The 22383-nt window shown below is 42.2% G+C and overlaps 1 protein-coding gene across 4 annotated transcripts; it reads left to right on the top strand.

Annotated features, from left to right (window-relative positions):
- Positions 1-7704: 7704 nt before the first annotated feature.
- ccdc71 (coiled-coil domain containing 71) lies at positions 7705-22215 on the top strand. Of its 4 annotated transcripts, none has more exons than XM_080773948.1 (3): positions 7705-7761; positions 11906-12011; positions 18928-22215. In XM_080773948.1, exon 3 carries the CDS (start codon positions 18940-18942, stop codon positions 20098-20100), a length of 1161 nt encoding a protein of 386 aa, XP_080630074.1. In that variant the 5' UTR covers positions 7705-7761; positions 11906-12011; positions 18928-18939; the 3' UTR covers positions 20101-22215. The 4 variants fall into 4 exon arrangements, with proteins under 4 accessions (XP_080630074.1, XP_080630072.1, XP_080630073.1 ...); XM_080773946.1 differs by having other exon boundaries at positions 7718-8176; positions 11896-12011; XM_080773947.1 differs by having other exon boundaries at positions 7718-8176.
- The last annotated feature ends 168 nt before the right edge of the window (positions 22216-22383 follow it).

Genomic DNA, 22383 nt, shown 5'->3' on the forward strand with positions numbered 1-22383 from the left:
TTAGTATTTAATTCCAATGTTTTACAAAGAGGCTGAAATGTGAAAGTTTGTAGCAGCAAGCAAAGCGGACGACAGTACTTGCACACTCTGCTTGCGCAAAAAAGGAAAGGAAAGGTACTATGTTTACCCAGGGTAACTGGACTAAGCTCAAGAACTTGTTTACAGCCAGGCCCTGCTCATAGAACATTTCATGGTAGAGGTTCAATGCCTTGTCCAAGGGCACTTCAGCAGTGGTAATTTTAACGTGCCGGTCCGGTGATACGAACTAGCGACCTTCCGATATCAAGACCGCTCCGCAAACAGTTCGGCCACCGCTGCCTCTAGGCCTAGGCACTAGGCCTACTGTGTGCAACGCAATACTAAAGGCGGGCGACTGTGACTCAGTAGTTAGAGCAGGTCGTCCAATGATCCATGGGTCGGCGGTTCGAATCCCGGCTCCTCCTGTCTACATGTCGAAGTGTCCTTGGGCAAGACACTGAACCCCAAATTGCTCCCGATGTGCTTGTTGGTACCTTGCATGGCTTCCGCCGCAATCGGTGTATGAATGTGTGTGAATGGGTGAATGTAATGCACAATCTATGTAAAGCGCCTTGGATAAAGGCGCTATATAAATGCACCATTTACCATTTAACGTGCAAGTAGGCACTCGACAGAGTGCACTTCTAGTTTCTGTATAAAATCGTTTTGGTTGCTTGTAAGAAAGCCTTCACAACGACAAGGTTCCTGCGCGTGAGAGTTTTGGGGTGTTGACCACCAGGCCCGGAGACAATTCCCTGCCCTGGAACAACATTGATAACATCCTATGATAGGCCTACTGACCAAGGACACAACCCCCTCCCCAATCCCAAAACAGGACTGGAGGAAGGACGACAGTTCAACAGAGAGGGAGGAGGGAGTCACCCCACTGTGCCAGTACAAAGAGCAGCCTTCCTATGGCAGATCACTGATCTGAGATCAGGTCTTTGCCACCCACCCAGCCAGCGGAATGTGGAGTCTCAAGGCCACGGACAGACACGTCCGGCAATAACAAAAGATGTACAGTCGTTATCCGGGGCCCCTGCAGGAGACGCCATAATCATAAGGGAGGACTCAACCTGGGATGATAAACGAGAAACATTTCATAAGCTTTGATACCAAAGACCAGAGGATGAAGAAGGGCAGTGAGGAGGGTACCCAGCTGCACATTCCACATGATAATAATCGCATGAACGGGATATCCACTATCCACGCCGATAAAAGTGTCTCGTTGCCCTCTTTCCATTTGGCAGTCAATCTATTTGAGATTTTATATTATTTCTATACAAGATAAGAACAGAGGTGTAAGTATACAGGTAGATAATCACGTTTATATAAGGAATAGTATAAACCCTTGTGTCTACCTCCCCCCACTCTTATCAATCCCTGTTCCTCTTGCTGCTGTGTCTCTCATCACATTCCATCCAGGGTGAAAACAGTCCTTCCTTTCTGGATGTCTCCAACCGTGTGTGTGACTGTGTGTGTGTGTGTGTGTGTGTGTGTGTGTGTGTGTGTGTGTGTGGGGGGGCATATATAAAACAAAATTCCCTTGTCTGAAAACATGTCATAGGCTAGGAGCTGGTTTGGAGGATGCACAATGCTGCACGGAGGTGCACGATGCTGCACGAGCAGAGGGACAGTGTGTGTTTGGAACTTTGAACTTCGACAACACATGCTCAGGGTAAGGATCTATTCTAGGCCCCCCAGGGTCTACACTAGGCCCCGTCTTTTTCCGACGCCAAATATCTTTGCCGAATATCATATCGTGTCACGTGTGTGTGTGGTTAAAGTGATTCTGTGTAACATACATTTAACACCTCTGGTACTGTAGCTTGGTTGTCAACGACAACTTGTCTGTTAGAACTGCGGTTCCCAGAATTCAGTTCGGTTCAAAACATGTACAAACCATGTACCAAGTACCACTCCAAAACAAATGCTTTGATATGATATTTTGGAAAGTAATGTGTTTATGTATTACATTTAAATATATTATATAAATACTAGATTTCTTGTCCATTTTGGTGTGAGTATCGTGGGAAGACACATTTGTGAAGACAAAACAAAACACATCTATGTAGAAATTTGATTATTGTGAAAAATATACCAGTGAAAGTAACTGGTATATTATAAGTACATTTACTCAAGTACTGTACTTAAGTATTTCATACTTTACTTGAGTATTTCCAATTTCCAATACTTTTCTTCTACTCCACTACATCACAGAGCCAAAATAATTACTAAGTTAATTAAGTGCAATTACATGTTCAGTCCAGCACAGTCCAATCGCTTTAGTCACTTTGCCGAGGGGGGAGATGATTGGCATGGGGCGCTGTTCATTGATGAGCCTCACTGCGCTCTGGGAAAAAGCTGTTTTTTATCCTGCTTGTTCTGGCTTTAATGCTCCTGTACCTCTTCCCAGAGGGTAGGAGCGCAAACAGGCCATGGGAGGCATGATGGGGGTCCCTAATAATGCTGGTGGTGGCTCTTCTGGCACAGCGCTCTGTATAGACTATAGAGCAACAAGGAGGCACCAATGATCCTCCCAGCTGTCTTCACCACCCGATTCAGTGGATGTTGTTCTTGTGCCTTGAGGCTGCCAAACCAGGACGTGAAGCTAGTGAGGTGGACTCGATGGTGACCCTGTAAAAGGTGGTGAGGAGGGGAGCTGGGAAGGCCCGCCTTTTTGAGCCTCCGGAGGGGGTATAGTCTCTGGCTGAGCCTTCTTGATGGTGGAGGTCAGGTCGTCTGCCAAATTAACTGTTACGGTCCGTAAGAACTTAATTGGCTTGAACACCAGGACCATACCATAATAACTCAATACAAGGCAGATCAAAAGTTTACAAAAGATTTATTTAAAATTGAAGTCAGGCAAACGAGCAATGAATGAGTTAAGGAACGAATGAATGAACTTACCAAAAAGGATCACTGAATAATAAAATTAATGAAGAAGTGAATGAATGAACTACTAAATCAGTTAATTAATTGATGCCTAAATCAATAATAAATGTAAACTAAAGACCTAACTAAATATACTAACAAACAAACAAAAGTATGGGCTGGTCACAATTAATAAGTTGGGGCAGCTGGGCAGCTACGCACTATGTGCATGTGAGGGAGTGCCCAGACTCTTCATGAACTACCAAACTAAACTAACCAAAATTAAACTCCAAAAGAATACTTATGAACAGACCATCTGTAACCAAAGTAAAGAATAACAAAAAATGAGGGAACACAACTGCATGTTCTGTTTGGGTGTTTTGAGAGAGACTGATCAGCTGCTGGCTACATGAACCCCCAGGAACTTGATGTTACTAGCCCTTTCCACAGGGGGTGCCACCGATGGCAGTTGCTCGCTCTCCTCCTGAAATCGACCACCATGCCTTTGGTTTTGTCCACATTTAGGAAGAGGTTGTGTGAACTGCACCATGATGTTAATAGTTCCACCTCCTTCCTGTAGGCAGACTCATCTTTTTTTTTACTGATGAGCAAACTTGAGGATGTGATTACTGCCAAATTTGGCAGTGCAGTCATCATGGGCCAGTAGGCTGAACAGCAGGGGGCTCAGGACACAGCCCTGTGCTCACTGTGATGGTCCCAGTAGGCTGAACAGCAGGGGGCTCAGGACACAGCCCTGTGCTCACTGTGATGGTCCCAGTAGGCTGAACAGCAGGGGGCTCAGGACACAGCCCTGTGCTCACTGTGATGGTCCCAGTAGGCTGAACAGCAGGGGGCTCAGGACACAGCCCTGTGCTCACTGTGATGGTCCCAGTAGGCTGAACAGCAGGGGGCTCAGGACACAGCCCTGTGCTCACTGTGATGGTCCCAGTAGGCTGAACAGCAGGGGGCTCAGGACACAGCCCTGTGCTCACTGTGATGGTCCTCGATGTTTGGCCGTCGACCCTGACTCTGTTGGCACGTGGGTGAAATCACCCCTCAACGTCTTCTGACAGACATACTAGGGGTTGGAACATGCCCCCCAAGTAAAAAAAACACTTTGTGTTTGAAATAGACACTCGTGCTTTCTAAGGTGTGATTAGGGGCCCTACAGATGAATACAAAATCAACATCTTAATACTGTCCAATACTTATAGATACGGAGGGGGGTGAAATTATGACAGGCAGTTACTGCTGTCAAAATCTAGACAAGGTCACAAAATGCTGCACAGCAAATCTATAGTCAAGAGCCTAACTAATTGTAGGCAGAAAATGTATTCATGGTTAGGCCTGTGTACAGTGCATTACAGTAGTCTAAGCATGATGTGATGAAGGCATGGATAACTTTTTCGGAATTGGGAACTGTTAAAAATAACTTCTGTTTCTTAACTGGAAGAAACGAAACATGCTTGCAAAACTTTCTTAATGTGGACATTGAATCTAAGGTCAGCGTCAACCGTCAATGATACCCCAAGGTTTTTGGTTAGGGGTAATGTTTGTGGCCAAGCCCGCTAGGCTGTTCAAATTCAACAAGCACGTCTCAGATGACCCCAGGGAATGTAGTGCCCGGAGTCGGTCGGATAGGCAGTTGTCCAGAACCACCTGAAAAGCCTTTGGATCATGTGGCTCAAATGAGCCAATTGATTGCCATGGCAACCCCAGCATTAGCTTGATTTGGCAAATTCCCCACAACTGCCGACCAGACCTCCCCCATATGCCCATATAGGCATACCCATATATGCCCATAGGTGTTGACACTAAGGTCTCAGAGGCACTTGTACAAGTACAAGTTATGTTCTTTTTTTTAAACAAATTTTTATCCCACGAGTTTGTAACCCATTTTTTTACCGCTGTGTCAACTATCTAATGTGATCCTGGGCTCTACACACCCTCCGCCAACCTAGTACCCATATATGGGGGACATGGGGAGAGCAACGGACTTGAACTCATGCTTCCTTCATGGCTGAGTGTCCATTCCAAGTTGCTCCTTTGCACCTGACAGGGGGGAGTGTCCCTGGTTGGCACTTGCCCAGGCCGGTTGGTGGGAAACCTGAAAGCAAACTCCAACTGCCCGGAAGAAAAATGTACCTGCCAGGGACAGGTGGGCAACCCTTAGTGTAAACGCCTGCTGATAACATCAGGGATTTCCATATGAGCATAAAAGGGACAAGGACAGACAGATCGCTGACTATTTCATTGTTTATTGTTTATAAGGATCCCCATTAGCTTTTGCCTTGACAAAAGCTAGTCTTCCTGGGGTCCGACACAGACAAACGTTTCACATTTAACAAAGGCAATACTTACAATTGTTTACAAACACTAACTCAAAATAAAACATAGTAAAATTGCCCTACACATGATATGTTTGTGCTGCCCCCCCCCCCCCGCCGTGAGTGTTGCGTTTCCTCATGCAGATCGGCTACTTTCGCCATTGATCACTTTGATTTGTACTCTTCAGTGCTTCAGCTGTGGGCAGATCCACATGGGCACGCATGCAACTCAAGGATGCACACACGGGCGCTCGTTATTTTCTATGCCAACTACGGGATATCTTGTAGATAAAGCTATATATCAAATATGAAATGGTTTAGCTGAAAATCTACTTTTAACACCCTAACCCGCTTGCTAGGCAACACCTTGCATACCCCCAGGACCAGGACACGTCCCATAGAGTCCCATTTAAAATAGGATTTCACCTCGTTTTCTCTGAAAAAAAGTGCTGTCCGTAGTTTTGACTATCAATCTGAGTTTTGTGAAAAGTGAAAAGTGAAAGTGAGTGAATATATGGCCAATTCCTGTTGACAAGGCTTACCTACGCTCTGCAGCCACAGAGTGGCATCAAGAGAGTTAAGCGGCCGAGCCGCAGAGAAAATCATTATTATGAGGATTGGCCTGGCACATTTTGTTGCAGTCCGCTCTCTAGTTTATAACTATGGTTTCAGCTTTCAACTGACTATTTCGCCCTATTTAAAAATGGTGCAGACCACGCCCTGAATGAAACGTCATGTGTGACGCATGTGTGGGCAGAAGAAGAGCTGGACTAGGTAGGTCATAAGCTCCACCCATTTGGCTGACTAGAGTGAACATCACTAGTGCATTTAAATTTATTTGGCGTGCCCAGATTTGAAATCTACGACCTTGTGGTCCTTGTGGACACAACCAGTTGTTTTATTGTTAAGAGCAAAATCATTCAGTGTTTTTTATGACAATTATGTGTGTCCTGGTTTTGGACATGTCATTATTCATTACTACAGTGTGTTCGCTGTTCATGATTTCACGTACAAGGTAGGCTATAAGCACTTTTCAAACTGTTCAAAATGGCGGAATATCTGAGGGTAGAGCCTACTGGTCAAAGTGACAGATGTGACAGAAACAAGTTGCATGACTTTTGGCCAAACGAGGCATGAGTTATGCCTGTTCAAAGGTTTCCTTTTCAATAAATTGCTATAGCGCCTCCCTTTGGCCAATTTGAGTAAGACTGGTTTCAGTGCTATTTGGCATGACCTACTGACATGACATACTGTAAAGTTTCATAAGCATATGACGCTGCATGTATGTATTAGGGGCAGTATTAGGGGTGGATTTTCATTGGCTTCATTTTTTCACTTAATTTTTTTTAACTTTTTTTGTCCTGATAGGTCAAAACAAACACGTTTTCGTGCATTTTGATCAAAGATCCTGGGAGGAGATAGATTTGAACTGTTTTTCATATAGTTCAAAATGGCGGGTGATCTAAAGGTCAGAGATTAAAAGTCAGAAGTTGTTCTGCATGAGGAGACACATGTGTATAAAAGTTCAATTGCCAACGGTCAAACGGTTCGTGAGCTATATGCCTGTTTAAAGTTTGCATTTTCAGATGAGTGCTATAGCGCCACCATTTGGCCAATCGTTGTGGGCTTCGTGTCCTCACCATTTGGCATAGCCCTTTGTCACGTTTCATGAAAACCGACCGCTATTTTTGGCGGAAGAAGAAGGAGAAGAAAAAAACAGACAAAAACAATAAGGGACCAAGACCCTTCGGGCTTGGTCAAATGTTTGTTTTGTGACTCTCATTCAGGGGGTGGAGTTAGACTTGATACGACTCCACCCCTTCCTGAACGTTTTGTTCTGCTTTGAGCAGAGCTAGGAGATTTTGCTAGACCCAAAATATCTAAACCCAATAGTAGTGGCTGTGGCTCGCACTAATGTGTTCCATAGTCTTGGTATGATTGTAGGCCTACAAACATTATTGTAATAATATACGTGGAATTTGACTGAAAAGTCTATTCTTTATCAGACCCAAGGGAGAACAGTCTCCGCCCCTTCTTTGCCTCCATGGGAGACTCCACCCCTTCTATTAGAGTAAGTTTTTGCCCCAACAGAGGATTTACATGTAACCTATAATCTGAATGTATCTGTTGACATGTAAGGCACGTGTAAAGCTCACCAGGATGATCTAAAAATGTCAATGCAACACAATCTTAATTTCAAACATTTTATTATAATCATCAAAATTATTCTCAAAATTCAAGATATAATCAGGTAAAGCTAATTTCTCTGCTGTCAGAAAAATATATAAAAAACCTAGTTCAAATTTATATAGATAAATAAAATAATAATGTTTAACATAATTAAATGTTAATAATCGTGGGTTACATACATATGAATGTGTGGGGCTACCTAACCGATAATATTTTCAGGCCAAAATTACCCCGCGTCCCCCTCTCCACTCGAGTCTGCTGCTCTGCCTGTCTGTTGTTGCAGCCATTTTACTAGGCAGTATCGGCAGACTCACACTGGATACTAGTACTACCCACAGCACCGTTGGAAACGGTAAATAGCTACGTTTATTATGTTTTTTATTTTTCAAATCGTTTAACGCCTTCTTATATATAACATTCGCGTATCGAATAGGCCCATAGCTAAAATATTGGCGTTTAAAGATGGAGACTTGCTTGTAATGAGTCTTAAAAAAGATGAAAAACACCAACTAGTTGTTGAGATAGAGCAGAGAAAGAAAGATTGCCTGGTGTTTGAATAGCAAAGCCAGAAGCTGCCAGTCTTTCAAGTCCGAAAATTTGCGACGTGTTCCATGAGGGACTCGAAGTTGTGAATGTGATGCACAGCATTTTTTTTAAAGCTGTATGGCGGCTATTTTTGTGGAACGTAATGACCAAGAGATTTTTCGCGACGAAGTGGGGGCGCTCGTGAGCCAATTGAAGGAATAACGTGGGTTCGCGCACAATTGGTAAGAGGGTGTTTGTTATTGGTGTACATTGTTTTCGTTGAATTCGATGTGATTTACTATGGTTATGCAAATTATATAAACCACAGTTTACATGTTCAGTTGGATAGGCTAATCATTCACCAAATACATTCAGCCTCCATTTGCACAAATTAGGGTGAATAAAGCCACCTGCATAATGGAGAATACACTCATACTAGTGGTGTAGTGTGTTACACACTACAAAACAATCCATTCAATACTTTAGTCAATACAGGCTGTTCAACATAATATACATTTATTTGTGGAAGTGCTGTTTTTTTCTTAACACTTTGAGTGCCACCTTGTGGCCAAAAAATATGAAATGAGACCAGAACCTCTCTGCTCTGATCAACACCACGGACAGCACAGTAGCAACCGGGCCTAGCAACCAGAGCTATTCCAAAAATGGAAAACAGCAAGACCTTCTTATATCGATAAACGCCTTAGAACGAGTACACTCGTCCTGAGCAGTGAGCACCAAACGTTTTTATTTGATAGAACGATTATACTCGGTTAACACTTTAAACACAAGCCCCCAGAAACGAGAGGAAGAACTGAAGCGCAATCCACATGCTGGCCGATCATAGGTACTGCAGCGTATTTCGGCTGGGGATAGACACGTGCACAAGGGATTCTTTTTTTCGTCCAATGGACTTGACTCACAAGCTTGAGCACGGACTAGTGACACTACTGAGGACACACAACGTGGTGCAGAGGCCCCGAATATAGGCCCCGCCCATCACACTTTTCAAACCTGGAAGAAGGGGTGAAAAGGGAGTACGTGCTGAGTGAGTAAAGGCTCATACATAGTCTGGATTTTCGGTGGTTTGGTGACCACCCAACTACAACATGACGTCACGAGCCGTGGTGAAGAGCAAACCACCGCTCCAGCCCTTCTCTCTGTTTTTACTCACCACCGCTCAATGTTATTTCAGCTCCGGTGGTCAGCTCACCACCGGAGCGGTGGTCACCTCACTACCGAAAATACAGACTATGAATAGGCCTTTACTCCCTGCAAGTGGATGGGAGGGGATTTCCAGTTAATCTGAATCCGCCAGATTGAAGAGGCTTGGATGAGACTGCGGGATGTCTATCACCGCCTGGGCGTGCTAACTCCAACCAATCATATTGAACTGTCTACATGATGTATAGTAGCTTTGCTAGCAGGAAAGTAAACACTATAACCCCGCAAACAAAAGAAAGTTAACACATTTATCGCTGGAACTTTTCCATCATCGGTTCACATTTTTCACTAACCTTTGAAGAATCTCCAGCTCGTGAACATAGCTTTATTTCACGAAAGTCTGGCTCAAAAATAAAATGGTGCGATAGTTTGTCCAAAAATATTTCACGGTCACGATCAACAACAAGAAGCAAGAACCGAGTGACCCGCAAGCTACCACCATTTCACATAGGATTGCATTGGGACTCGATTTCCCAGCAGCCCTGAGAAGCGAGCGTGAGTTATTTTTTCCGGTCATCTGATCCAAAAGTGGGACGTATCCCAGAGTGCGGAAAATCTTGTATGTCTTAAAAGTTATCAATCGGCCGATAAAACGAATAAAACACAAGTCGGGAAAGTCGTGTTCAACAGGGAAAGGGGTCTAATTTCCGGTGCCCTCTCTATTATTTTGACCTGTTTAACTTTAAACCTCACATTTAGGTGTTTCTGACCCATTTCGAAATGCAATTCAAATATAGGATAGGATCGCTTGGCCCACTTGCCATGGCATCAGAATTGTGATAATTTTCTTAAATACTGTCAATGTTTTGTTACCTTGTGCTTGTATTTTGTTTTAATATCCAGGTATGGATCTATACATGTAGCTAGCTTCTGAATTAAACTAGGTTTGTAATTTCATACATTGTTTATCCAGTTACCACTCTGTAATGGTTACTAATATTCTTCAGCTTATTCTATTGTATTTTCCAGCGTGTGGGGTAACTAGGATAACACTCGCTTTTATGGTCTGTATTTGCTCACATACTCCTTACACTTCCTGGCAATACTTTGTGCAGACTATCTAGCCTATAATACAACCATTGGCATATTGTTTTGCTTTTCCAAAACATAACACCACACATTGAAAAATAACGTTACTGTTAGCTCAGTGTTGTTCTTTGAGACACAGGTATTTCGGGGCTTGACAGAACCCGCAATCTTTTGTCGGGTTAAGCAACACAGTTTTCACCATTGGAATTGCATTACAGAACGTACGCATTGTTTTTATTTTATCATAGCGCACCATATGGTGAAGTGTGTAGTAGTGCAGGTAATTGCAACAACCACCGATCTTGTGAAAAATGAAGACACCACTGCCAAATAATGTAAACTTGCTGCGATCCTGTCAAATTGTGTCAATAATCTTATCCTTTGAGACATGCTAGAATTGTCACTGTATCCGTTGTGTGGGCACACCACCGATTGAACCGCTTTCAATACGTTTTTCTTTGTGTGGCATGACACGATCCTGATCATGATGATTTTGCCGGGTCAAACAAGGAATCACGTGACGTTGATCCCCTTCCCCTATTTACTCATACAGTTAGTACTAGGACATGACGTATGTGTATAGGCAGAAGAATAATGAAGATATCCGATATAAAAGGAAAATGTTTCATTAGCTGCTAAGTCTGCCAACTTAACATGCTAAACTGCTATCATTAGCCTGCTAGCCTAAATAATTACAATGTTGAAACATTCGTTTCAACGTTCTACCCTCGCTGCTTTGAAGCACGTTTGGGCAGAAAGATAACTCTGGACAAGGTGTAACAACTCTTTTACTCAAGTACAAATACAACAAAACATAATAAGTTCACACCTGTATCATGTCCCGAGTTACAAAAGTCTCTTTGTCGTCATGACCTAAAGCAAACAGGAAGTCATCAATTTATTGTGACGTTTTGGCGTAATTTATGCCATTTTCACGTGACGCACATTAACAAACTCCTCCTAGCAGGATGGTCAGTTCCAAATCAAACTCGGATCACCATGCACAAAAGACCTTGAACCGAACGATAAAGTTATCAAAATTGTGAGTTTTTGTAAAATGGAGTGACCGTGGCACCCTGTCAAACTTCAATGTCAAACAGGAATCTTCTGATTGGTTGATATTTTATGTTTTTAATTTTTTTTGCTGTAACTTCTCAACTAGCTTGGGATGAACTCGTAAGAAATCACCAAGATTTGGCTTTTGGTGACTAGTTTTTGAATTTTCGCACGGTGTCTGCCGGTATGGGTATAAGGTTTTAGTTTTAAAAAATCTGTGCAAACGAGTTGGGCACGCCCCCCTAGTGGTCTGTTTGCATTGACTTAAATATTAGGTATAGGTATGGTTGAAAACCAAAATAATTGATATAATAGATTTTTCAATGGATTCTGTTACTATTGGGTGTGCTAAATAACATACAATTTCTTTTAGGAAAACATCGTTTTTAAGATGGCGTCCACGATGGCACGATTTAAGTGTTGATAGTGTCCATTATTACTAGTTGAGTGTTGATCAATAGTGTTGATAGTGTTACTGTTAAATATTAACTATTCTCACACTATAATAACAATATAACGGTGCATTACAAATTTTCCTGTTTGAAACTTAAAACGGTACATAAAATTGTGTATATGTAACATTAAAGTGACAAATAATCAATGCACTAACATAAACGCATTCTCTCTCTCCCTCTGTCTCACCGTGCACAAGACACAAACAGCTGATGTATATCCATCGATCCCATAGGCTGAGGGGACGGGATGGTTGGCTGAGACTGATTGGCTGAAACACCAGCCTCCATTTAAGAAGAGAGCTTCAAAATAAAGGTAGTATAAAAGCCATTTCATGATGTATTTAAGAGTGTTGATAATGTTCAGTATTTCTAGTGTTAAGAGTATTGCTAGTGTTATGTATTATAGTGTTGATAGTGTTAATTTTTGAACTGTTAAACGTTTATGAACATTTGTCAACATTTTTTATCATTTCCCATTTTCCCTTCAAATTTATGGGATTTGTTTGCGGTGATTAGGAGTTTAATCTAGTAGTAGTAGTAGTAGTAGTTTATTTATTTTGGTCATTAAAACAAATCAATACAGTGCCTGCTTTTTTTTTTTTGCAAAAACACCAAAAAGGTGTAGGCTGAAGCCTAAGCTTATAGTGCCTACCCTTATAACAAATAAATGGCTTTCATAGGTAAAATAATACAACAAAGCAAACAACAGAAGGGAAAAAAACAAGAAAACAAAACAAAAACAAACAAACATAACATAAAACAAAAACAAAGACAGACAGGACAATACAGTTAACAGGAACAAGACAAAAAAGAACAAAAACAACAACACAAAACGAGAAAACAAAACATCATATCAATGTTCTATATGTATCTACTAATCTCAAAGTACAACAGATATATATATTTTTAAATATAGTTGTAGCCGATCTGACCATGGCTATTCTTTTGCGCACATGCACATTGTGGGGAGTAGCTACATTTAAATAATTTGGTAAAAATGTACGTCGGCCATTAGCTGAATGGGTAGGAACCAGATGGTCCTGCTTTCAGGCACGTACGCTTTTGCGCATGCACGTGCATTGAATTATTTTTATTCTATCATTATTTTTGATGAAGTGAATAATTCATCCTTATTTTTGCCCTCAAAATAGAAGAAGGGAGAAGTTGTTCAACAACAAACACATGAACATGCCCATGAGTTGGTGGGGGGATGGAAAAATACTAGGGCTGGGTAGACCTATTGCCTGCAACCTATACGTATCACGACACAGAGGCAATAGTTAGTATTACAATTGCGTTAATACATTTCTGTTTACTTGGTTAATAGCATACTTCTGTAGAAGCAGAAATCTGTTTATAGAACACCGAAGTCTGACGTCACTTTCAGTGGAGGGCGCCAGTCCACAGGTTCATGTATTTTTTAATTTGCATTGAAATCCCCAACCGACCGATTTTAGGTCGCCTCATATAAGAACTGTGTTTGAAAAATAAACCGATCATCCTGGCCTTTCTGTCAGGGGGGTGGCTTTGCGTCGTTAATGATGTCCATTAATATTTGATAGTCAGTTTCTGGAGAAAATTGAATTAATGTGGCCGCAAAAGCCTTGAAACTATGAAAGCAATGTTTATTGTTTGTTTATTGTTTATAAAGGATCCCCATTAGCTTTTGCCTTGACAAAAGCTAGTCTTCCTGGGGTCCGACACAGACAAACATTTAACAAAGGCAATACTTACAATTGTTTACAAACACTAACTCAAAATAAAACATAGTAAAATAAAATATAAGATTAGAAAATAAAAAACATAGCAAAAATCACTTTCAACAAATTTGAATTTGAATTATTATTTTTCCCAGGGTTACAGCAGTATGGTTTACATAAGGTGTTCTTTTAACTTGATTATAAAGATGAATTTTGTATTTGTATTGGTTATACACTTTGGTAGTGCATTCCAACCTATTACTGCTCTATAGATAATAGAAGATTTAAGAATATTTGTTCTTGGTTTAAGTGCCACCAAAACACCCGAACTGGCTTGTCTAGTCATATGGTTATGTTCGTCTCTTACATGTGCTACCTGTTCAAAGATACTGTGTTTATTAATTAATACATTTCTGAAAAAAACGTAAGAATACGTGAATGTAATCTATTCTCAACAGTAAGCCATGATAGATTTCTGTGCATTTCTGCAATGTGTGTCCTGTTGGAACACTGGAGAGCTAATCTGGCAGCTTTGTTTTGAGCTATTTGTAATTGATGTATGTTGCTGCTAATATACACACCCAGCTGTCAACAAATTGCGTTCTTGTGATTCCTCGTTGACGTAAGCTCAGCTGGCAGTGACTCGACTCGTAGTAACCACGAAACATTAAATATTATCAATAAAACAATGTCAGTTTCTGTTGTGCGACGGGCAGCTGCAGCCTACCCGGAAATGTAGTCTCTAGGTTGTTTGACTCATTTCTAGCGCTTATTGTGTTAAGGCCTATTCATAGTCTGGATTTTCGGTGGTGAGGTGACCACCGCTCCGGTGGTGAGCTGACCACCGGAGCTGAAATAACATTGAGCGGTGGTGAGTAAAAACAGAGAGAAGGGCTAGAGCGGTGGCGGTGGTTTGCTCTTCACCGCGGCTCGTGACGTCATGTTGTAGTTCGGTGGTCACCTAACCACTGAAAATCCAGACTATGTATGAGCCTTTACTCTTTGGGTATATTTGTACATTCCCACCTTCAGTCGATGCTTCATATCCATATGAGTGAAAAGGCCTGGATGATCGGTTTCTTTTTCAAACACAGTTCTTACAGGAAGAGATCTAAAATCCCCCTATGGGGATTTCAATGCAAATAAAAAGCACACGAACCTGTGGACTGGCGCCCTCTACTGACAGTGACGTCAGGACTTCGGTGCCTTATTATAAGCAACTTTGGGATTATTTTTAAGTAGATTGTAGGAGGACCTTGCTCTTTACATGAAAATGTCTGAGAACCACTGCTCTAAAACAATATTAGACAATGTAGTTTGACGGACCTGCCCTTGTCGCTTCTTTTTGGCTTATTTCTATAGACCTGGTTGCTTGTTTCTTGCAACAGAATTTGACAACACTGGCTACTATAGCTAGTGGGGGGCTGGCGTGCCAACCATTCCAGTGTGATCCCAAATCACGCGTTGATTCGCCATGCAGCTTGCAACTATGTACCTTAGAATGGTGCTTAACTGGACATATCACACACAAGCCAAGTGCAAAGGTGTGCGAGCTCCACAGCAATGATTTTTGCGATGTATGTACTGTAAACCTGTCTGCTAGTGTAACACACAAACACACACGGACGGATAACTTTGATGGAAACTATAGCTAATAAAGCTCCTTTGAATTGAATAACTTGCGACTAGGGATGTGGACGGCTCAGTATTTGGCAAATCGATTAATCGAGGGCAACAGATTCCCTCTCTGTCCTCCGCAGTTCTCATTGCCTCACTGAGTTTCAAGTGAGTCCATTCTCCCATGTTATCTTCCCATCTTTTCTTTCGTCTCCTTCTCCAGCCACCTTGTACGTTGCTTTGCAAGATGGTCTTTGCAAGGCCACAAGCCTTTCCTCTAGGCTGGCAAGTACTTTTTCAACTCCGCAAAACGGAGGTTGGTGATTTGGTCTGCTACCTATGCTGACAGTTCCTTCATGGTCTGCCAAGGCATCCAGTCATGATACACTCCAGATAAATGTAAGAGAATGGGTGAGGCATCCTTGGTGCGCACTCCAGTTGTTGTCCTGTACTAGTCTCTGTTGTAGAGAAGTGCGCTGGTAGCTTTGTTGGATGTTGAATGACACTGACAAGGTTAGGGCTGATTTGCTCATGGTCGCCCCCACAGCTCAGCATGCCATACCCGGTCAAAGGCTTTCTTGAAGTGTACGAACACATGGTAAAGGTGTTTGATGCTGCAGGTATCCCACGCAGATAATCCTCTATCTGTTCTGTGGTGCTCCTCCCTGCCCTACATCCATGCTGTTCTTAAGCTATGATCATTTCACCTTGAGGTTTTAACCTATTCAGTATTATGTTCAGAAGGACTTTGCTGGGATGGCTGATAAGACTGATGGTAGTTGTTTTGGCACAGTTGAAGATTGCCTTTTACATATGTTACATGCTGTAAATAACTGATTTGCAAGCTCACAACACATTGCAACCGCCACACGTTGCAAGCTTGTAGATCTGCTATTTCAGCACACTGAAACTTGCAGGATGTGAGATGTTCAGAGATGTTTGCCTTCACAATAAAAGCGTATCAGCTTTCACCACAAATAGCAGCTGGATGATTGAAGGCGCCTATTAGGCCAGTTTTGACCCAAAAGGAATTGTAATAGTAATCATTGAAGGTTTTTTATGAATAATGTCATCATCAATAACATATTAAAAGTATTATATAAATTGTGGATCATGGTAAATAAATACCATTAAAAACCTATAAGGCTCAATTTTAAGTATGTGACGTGTCAATCTAGGGGGTTTCATGATTCTGAATCTATTGCAAGCATTAGTTTTGCACGGAAAATACTCCTTGGGCTAAAACGGCCATAGCCACTTGCCCAAATGTGCCCAAATGTGATGACCACATCACACCACATCACATTTGTGACGACAGCTATGGCCGTTCTTAGGCGAAGGAGAGCAGAGCATGAGCATGAGATTAAGACATTACATCAACAACATGACTTTCAATGCATTCCATATAGCGCATAGATACTGTACATATATCACATGATCATAATGCAATCCATAAAACACATTATAATCACAGAATCACCCATTATTACAGAACAAATGTCACAGGGAGGAGGTGGAGGGAATAACGCTGACAGCTGGACAACCACAGAGTCAGCTTGACACGTAGACTGAACACAGAGTAGTGACCGCTTAAAAGGACCACCTGATTGAATGTGGGCGTGAGTGAGTTAGCTGGCAGCGAATGAGAGTGAAGGGAGTTGACGTGGAGAGAGACAGCTGATTAGAAAAAAAGAATAGTGAAAGGTCATTATGGATTGCTGCTGGCTTGTTTATCTTCTCGTATTGTTTTACCGTGCAAACTATGAACTAGTAGATACATAAAATAATAGATACATATAGAACATTGATATGATGTTTTGTTTTCTCGTTTTGTTTTTGTTCTTTTTTGTCTTGTTCCTGTTAACTGTATTGTCCTGTTTGTTGTTGTTTGTTTGTTTTTGTTTTTGTTTTGTTTTCTTGTTTTTCTCCCTTCTGTTGTTTGCTTTGTTGTATTATTTTACCTTAATGAAAGCCATTTATTTGTTAGAAGGGTAGGCACTATAAACTTAGGCTTCAGCCTACACCTTTTTGGTCAATGTTTCTTTTGCAAAAAAAAAGAAAAAGCAGGCACGGTATTGATTTGTTTTAATGACCAAAATAAATAAACTACTTAACTTACTTATAGCTCAGTTTGGAAATTGCGCCGTGGTTTTGTTTCCGTTTCTGGATCATTGCCAGGCCTTTCAAGTAGACGCCTAGTGGTTGACAATGGACATCCGGCGCACAATATATTTATGGAAGCAATTAAAGTAGGCTATGCGGTGTTACCGGTGGTGAGTGACGTGCATGCATGTATTGACCGGTGGGAAATCTCCCACACCGTGTCATCCCTAGTCACATGTTAACCGCTGGACTAAAGGGAATTCCCTATAGACTGGGGGAGATACTAGACCAGGGGTGCCCACACTTTTTTGACTTGAGGTCTACTTTTAAAATTGCCAGCTCAAGGTGATCTACCAACCAAAAAAACATTATCCCATTGCTTAAAATACTCAAAATAAATAACATTAAGGCATTAGGACTGTTTCAATCAATAACTTCTATTTATTTACAAGCTTTATTTTGTTAAAGTTACTCTTTGTAATAACGTCAATCAATTTTAATTTGTAATAACATATTGCTCACAAATATTAAAAGGACTCTGGCAATCAATTAATAGGCCTACAGTTGCAACAACTATATTAATGGAAAGTATTTCATACAATTTAAGTAAAAAAAAGTGAACTATCCCTTTAATCAGATGACTGCTTTCAGCCTTGCACTGAATGGAGTCCGTCAGCGCTGCGTAATCCGGACAGTCACTGCTGACAGCTAGTCTTAAACAGGCCTCCTCCAAATGATCGTCCGTCAACGTGGAACGATATTTGGACTTAATTATCTTCATGTGGGAAAACGCTGATTCACATAAATATGTGGAGCCAAATAACGCTGTGAGCGAGGCTGCACACGTCCTGATGTTTGGATACTTTTCCTTCACGAGTAAGTTCCAAAACTCTCAATCGCGGGCGCGCAACTTTAACTGTATGTCAGCCTGCAGTGCCATGATCTCATTCTCCAACGCAGAAGAGTTCATGTTAAAAAGTGTTGCTATTTTCGAGGCAATGGAATCAACATCAGCTTCTGAATGGGAAGAACATGAATGTAGCGATGGGCTCGAGTAAGGCAAACGCAGTTGGACTTGGAATGTGACATCGTGAAAAAATTATCTTCTTCCCACTCTGCATGGAAGTGATATGTTTCAGGCTTCTTTGCCGCACGCATCTTGCTATATGAACAATGATGGATAGATATCCTTTTAATTTGTTTGTTTAACAACATAACAGACCCGACGTTCCCCACACAAAACAAGGCACTGCATTGTGGGGGTTTTTAAAGCCGCTGCTGCCGCGCCGCCGCCTGCCCGAGGCAACGCGAGGATTGTTTTATTTTTATTTTTTCATGTCAGGGCCAAGCGGTCTACTTGCGCAGCGCTTGCGATCGACTGGTCGACCGCGATCGACGTAATGGGCACCCCTGTACTAGACTTTTAGGTCATCAGGCTGAGGCTGTGAGCAACTCTGCTACACAACCTTGAAATGCAAGCGTTTTTACCAATAAATGAACCGGTCGGCGTGAAACCAAACCAGGAGGCCAATTTTTCTACACACAACGACACACAAATCGGTACAAATTAAATATCTATACTCATGTGGTCAAAATGGATTCATACTCCATCCCTGACTGGCCGTTTCCAAACATTGCTGGCCCTCAAAAACCTACCTGACCAGGCCGACACATCTTTTTATTTTATTTTTTATAGTTAATGGTGTTTCTACAAAATGTCATCAATGACAGTTTTACCAGGAACTGCTTTTTATTGTCTTTTTCCACTACAATTTAAACAACTGCTGTCTCTTATTTCCTTCTTGCCAGGAACCTGGCAACATGGCTGACGACACAGTGCGTAGAGATACTCCACTCAGATGCCAGTCAACCGTCTCCACTGAGGAGCCGCGTCCCTTCCACAGCTGGTCTCGTATTAACAGCGCTGGTCACATTGTCCTGCGGGATGCACTGCATATACTCCAGTCACCGTCGGTGACCTCCATGACCTCCAACAGTGGCCTGTTGGACATGGGAGAGCTAGAGACCTTCCTCAGAGAGCTGAGACAGGAGGGCCATCGGCCCACCGTGCTGCACAGCAAAGACGTCTACCGATATCGTTCCTGCATGACGCTCCCGCTCGCCGTGGGGGACCCCCTGGAGAGAGGGGGAGGAAACAAGTTAACGGGGAAGAGGAAGAGCGGGAAGAAAAGGAAGAGGACCGCATCCAAACAGCACCCATCCTGGAGCACTACTGAGAGAGCCAAGCCCAGGATCAAGGGGATCCGACCGCCTGATTCGCTGATGGATCACCGCGACCTCCTCTATGGCGGCTTTCGAGTGGCCTCCAATGCCTCCAGGACTACTGTGTCGCCGCCCCCTGTTATTCCTCGAGCACAGCCATGCTTGAGGCTGACTAACATTGCGGGTCTGACAGGCGGCCACACTGCTCGACTCCAGATTCAGACATGTTGGGACTCTGATACTAACTCTACCGCCCAGCAACAACAGAACTCCCTCGCCTTTTCAGGAATACCGTCGCAGCCTTCACAAAATGGCCACCAGCCTTTGCAAAATGGCAGCAGGTCGCCCCCTACCACAGCCGTGGCTTTGTTGAACCAGAAGACCCTGTCCTGTCCCATCAGGATGGATGGAGGGGCACTTATAGGGGATTCTGCTCCGGTTATCTATGCCAACGGCCACATTTTCCCAGAGACTGACATGGAACTGACGCTTACTAGGAGGAGGAATGGTGCTCACTGGCCACAGGGAGGACACAAACAACAGAATGGCTTACCAAGCGGACATGGGGTTGTGGAAAATGGAGGGCTAAATGTCCTAAAAAGCAAGAACCATCTGAGACGGAAAGTTATCAAAATAGACGATTCTCGTTCAGTGGCTGAAGCCCGGCTGGAAGCCCAGAAAATCTTACAGCTCAACCTCTCTCCTGTCATTCAGATCCAACCGTTTATCTTGAGGGACTTTAGGCCACAGTATCAGTGACCCAACCTCAAGATTTCCATAACCTTAAAAACTTAAAAAGACCTACTGCTCAACACTTTTCCTTTGGCCCAACCTCCTCAACCTGTCTACTAAGTACACACCTACCCCTTACTACCCCAACATTATCCCCGTTGAACTGAAGGCTGGGATAAACAGAAGCAACTATTTTTAGCAGTTCTTCACACCAAGAATGTTACTATTACTTCCCTCTTAGGAGAAAATATAAAAGATTGGTTTTCTTCAATGACCCCAAATTACTGTTCTCTACAACAACAAACTTATTTTTCAAAGTACGGTATACGTTTAGGTTTCATCTCTATTTTATACTATCACCAATGTCTTGCCAATAATACATATGACAGGACAGGAGGTAACATTTTTCTGCTTTAACCTGTTCGGGCTTTGTAGAACAGATGGCTGTATTTTCCGTCAAAGTCCCCAAATCAACCACATAATTTATATCAGTTCTCTTGTTCTTGTCACGGTAATATACCGCTGGTTTCTGACCCACGCAGCGGCATGGCCCCCTAGTATTGCTGCTGGCTTGTTTTTATCCTACCAGGACCTGTACGTACTATCCCACGTTCCCCATGTGTGATTGTCACACATCTATTTATCTAGTTAGACTTGGGTTGCTGCCACATTGAACTTCCTGGTAGGATAGTAAGCCTTCAGCTCATAGGGGTCCCTGAGGACCAACCAGTTAAGTGACCAGTTGACACAGGTCTAGGATCTACATATCCTGACTTCCTGAGTCTTACCTGTGACAAAAATATATATTTTTGATTCTACATAATGAGTGACAATGAGTAACATTACATTTCTTGATAAGTACAACAAGTGAAAAAGTGAGTAAATGTTTCCCCTTTTCACTGTTATTTTTGGGGGGTTTCAAATTTCAAGGGTAAAAGGAGTCTGTAGTTGGGATCACTGTCATAGGTTCTACCACTATCACAAAATAGGCCTACAAAATAGTGAAAATAGTGGGCAGTTTTGTCTACTTTTATTTTCTTTTGTTGACTGGAAAAACAAGACAATACTTTGTACAGTGCTGCAGCTATTGTCATACATTAGATTAACAGGGCTGCTTTGAGGACTGGACTGCAGCCTCATCAGCGTGCACAAAGCCTTCCTTTTTGTTTTTAGTTATACACACATACAGGGAGCCAGTGATCCGGTTTATTTGATAGTGTAAACCTGTGTATGCACAGAACCCTCGACCAGCAATGGACTGCACACCATTCTATTCTAATAATCTAGTTGGTTGAGAAAAACAAAATTATTTGGTGAATTTGGTGATATGCCAGTCCATTCCTTGCAAACCTCTGTTTTCCTTCAAAATGAAAACAATGCTGAGGTGTTTTCTATGCTTGAGCCATTGGTGGTGACTAAAGGTATGACATTTTGTATTGCTGATGTGATCCATTAGCTGTGTTTGAAGAGATGTGAGCTCAGGTGACCTACTGAACTCACTTGGCCTACTGAACTCACTTGGCACACAACCTGCCATTCCGTACTATTCTAAAAATCTAGTTGGTTGAGAGAACTAAAATGATTTGGTGTATTTGGGGACATACCAGTCCATATCATTCAAAAATGTTTCCTGCCCTGTTTGAGATCAAATTACTGCAAAGTCAGAAACCATATCTATGCCTCAGTCACTCATTAGGGCCTTGTGGCTGTTGATGTATTGATGACGTTTGTCATCACGGATGTTTTTCATTTCTCAATTATGCGTATATTCAAGCAGTCAAAACAAGGTTCAGAGTGACTCTTGTACTGTTGCTGATCTTGAGAAGCACTCCGGCTTGGACATTGCTATACTATTAGGCATTTAATGGATAAAACAATGATATCGTTTATTTTTCTTCCACTTCTGTCATTTTTTAATCAATTGACAAAAGAATGTGAGGCTATTTTTGTTTCACTAATTTCCTAAAGATGCACCCACACTCAAACAGTGGTGCTTTCAATATGTGGCCGTCATGGTCTCAATTTCATTTAATTTAGTAATAATTAGCCTCAAACATGTTTTCATTAATTAAATACTGAGACAGGAGTGTTGTCTTTTTTCGCTAGCTGTATATTCTGAAAATAAATTGCAGTGTTTCCCTGGAGAGTAGGTGTGTGCCAAATCCACCTTGTGTGCTTTCTAGATATCATTATGTTTTCCAGTGTGTTGAAGGACGGACCACCTGGAGTGGAGGTCCTTGATTACCAACCATGTATTCTGCTGGGGAATGCCGTGAAACAGCATTCCAAGCTGGGGATAGTTTCAAGGCA

The sequence above is a fragment of the Protomyctophum bolini genome, assembly GCF_963924005.1.
Source record: "Protomyctophum bolini genome assembly, chromosome: 2".
NCBI classification, from domain to species: domain Eukaryota; kingdom Metazoa; phylum Chordata; class Actinopteri; order Myctophiformes; family Myctophidae; genus Protomyctophum; species Protomyctophum bolini.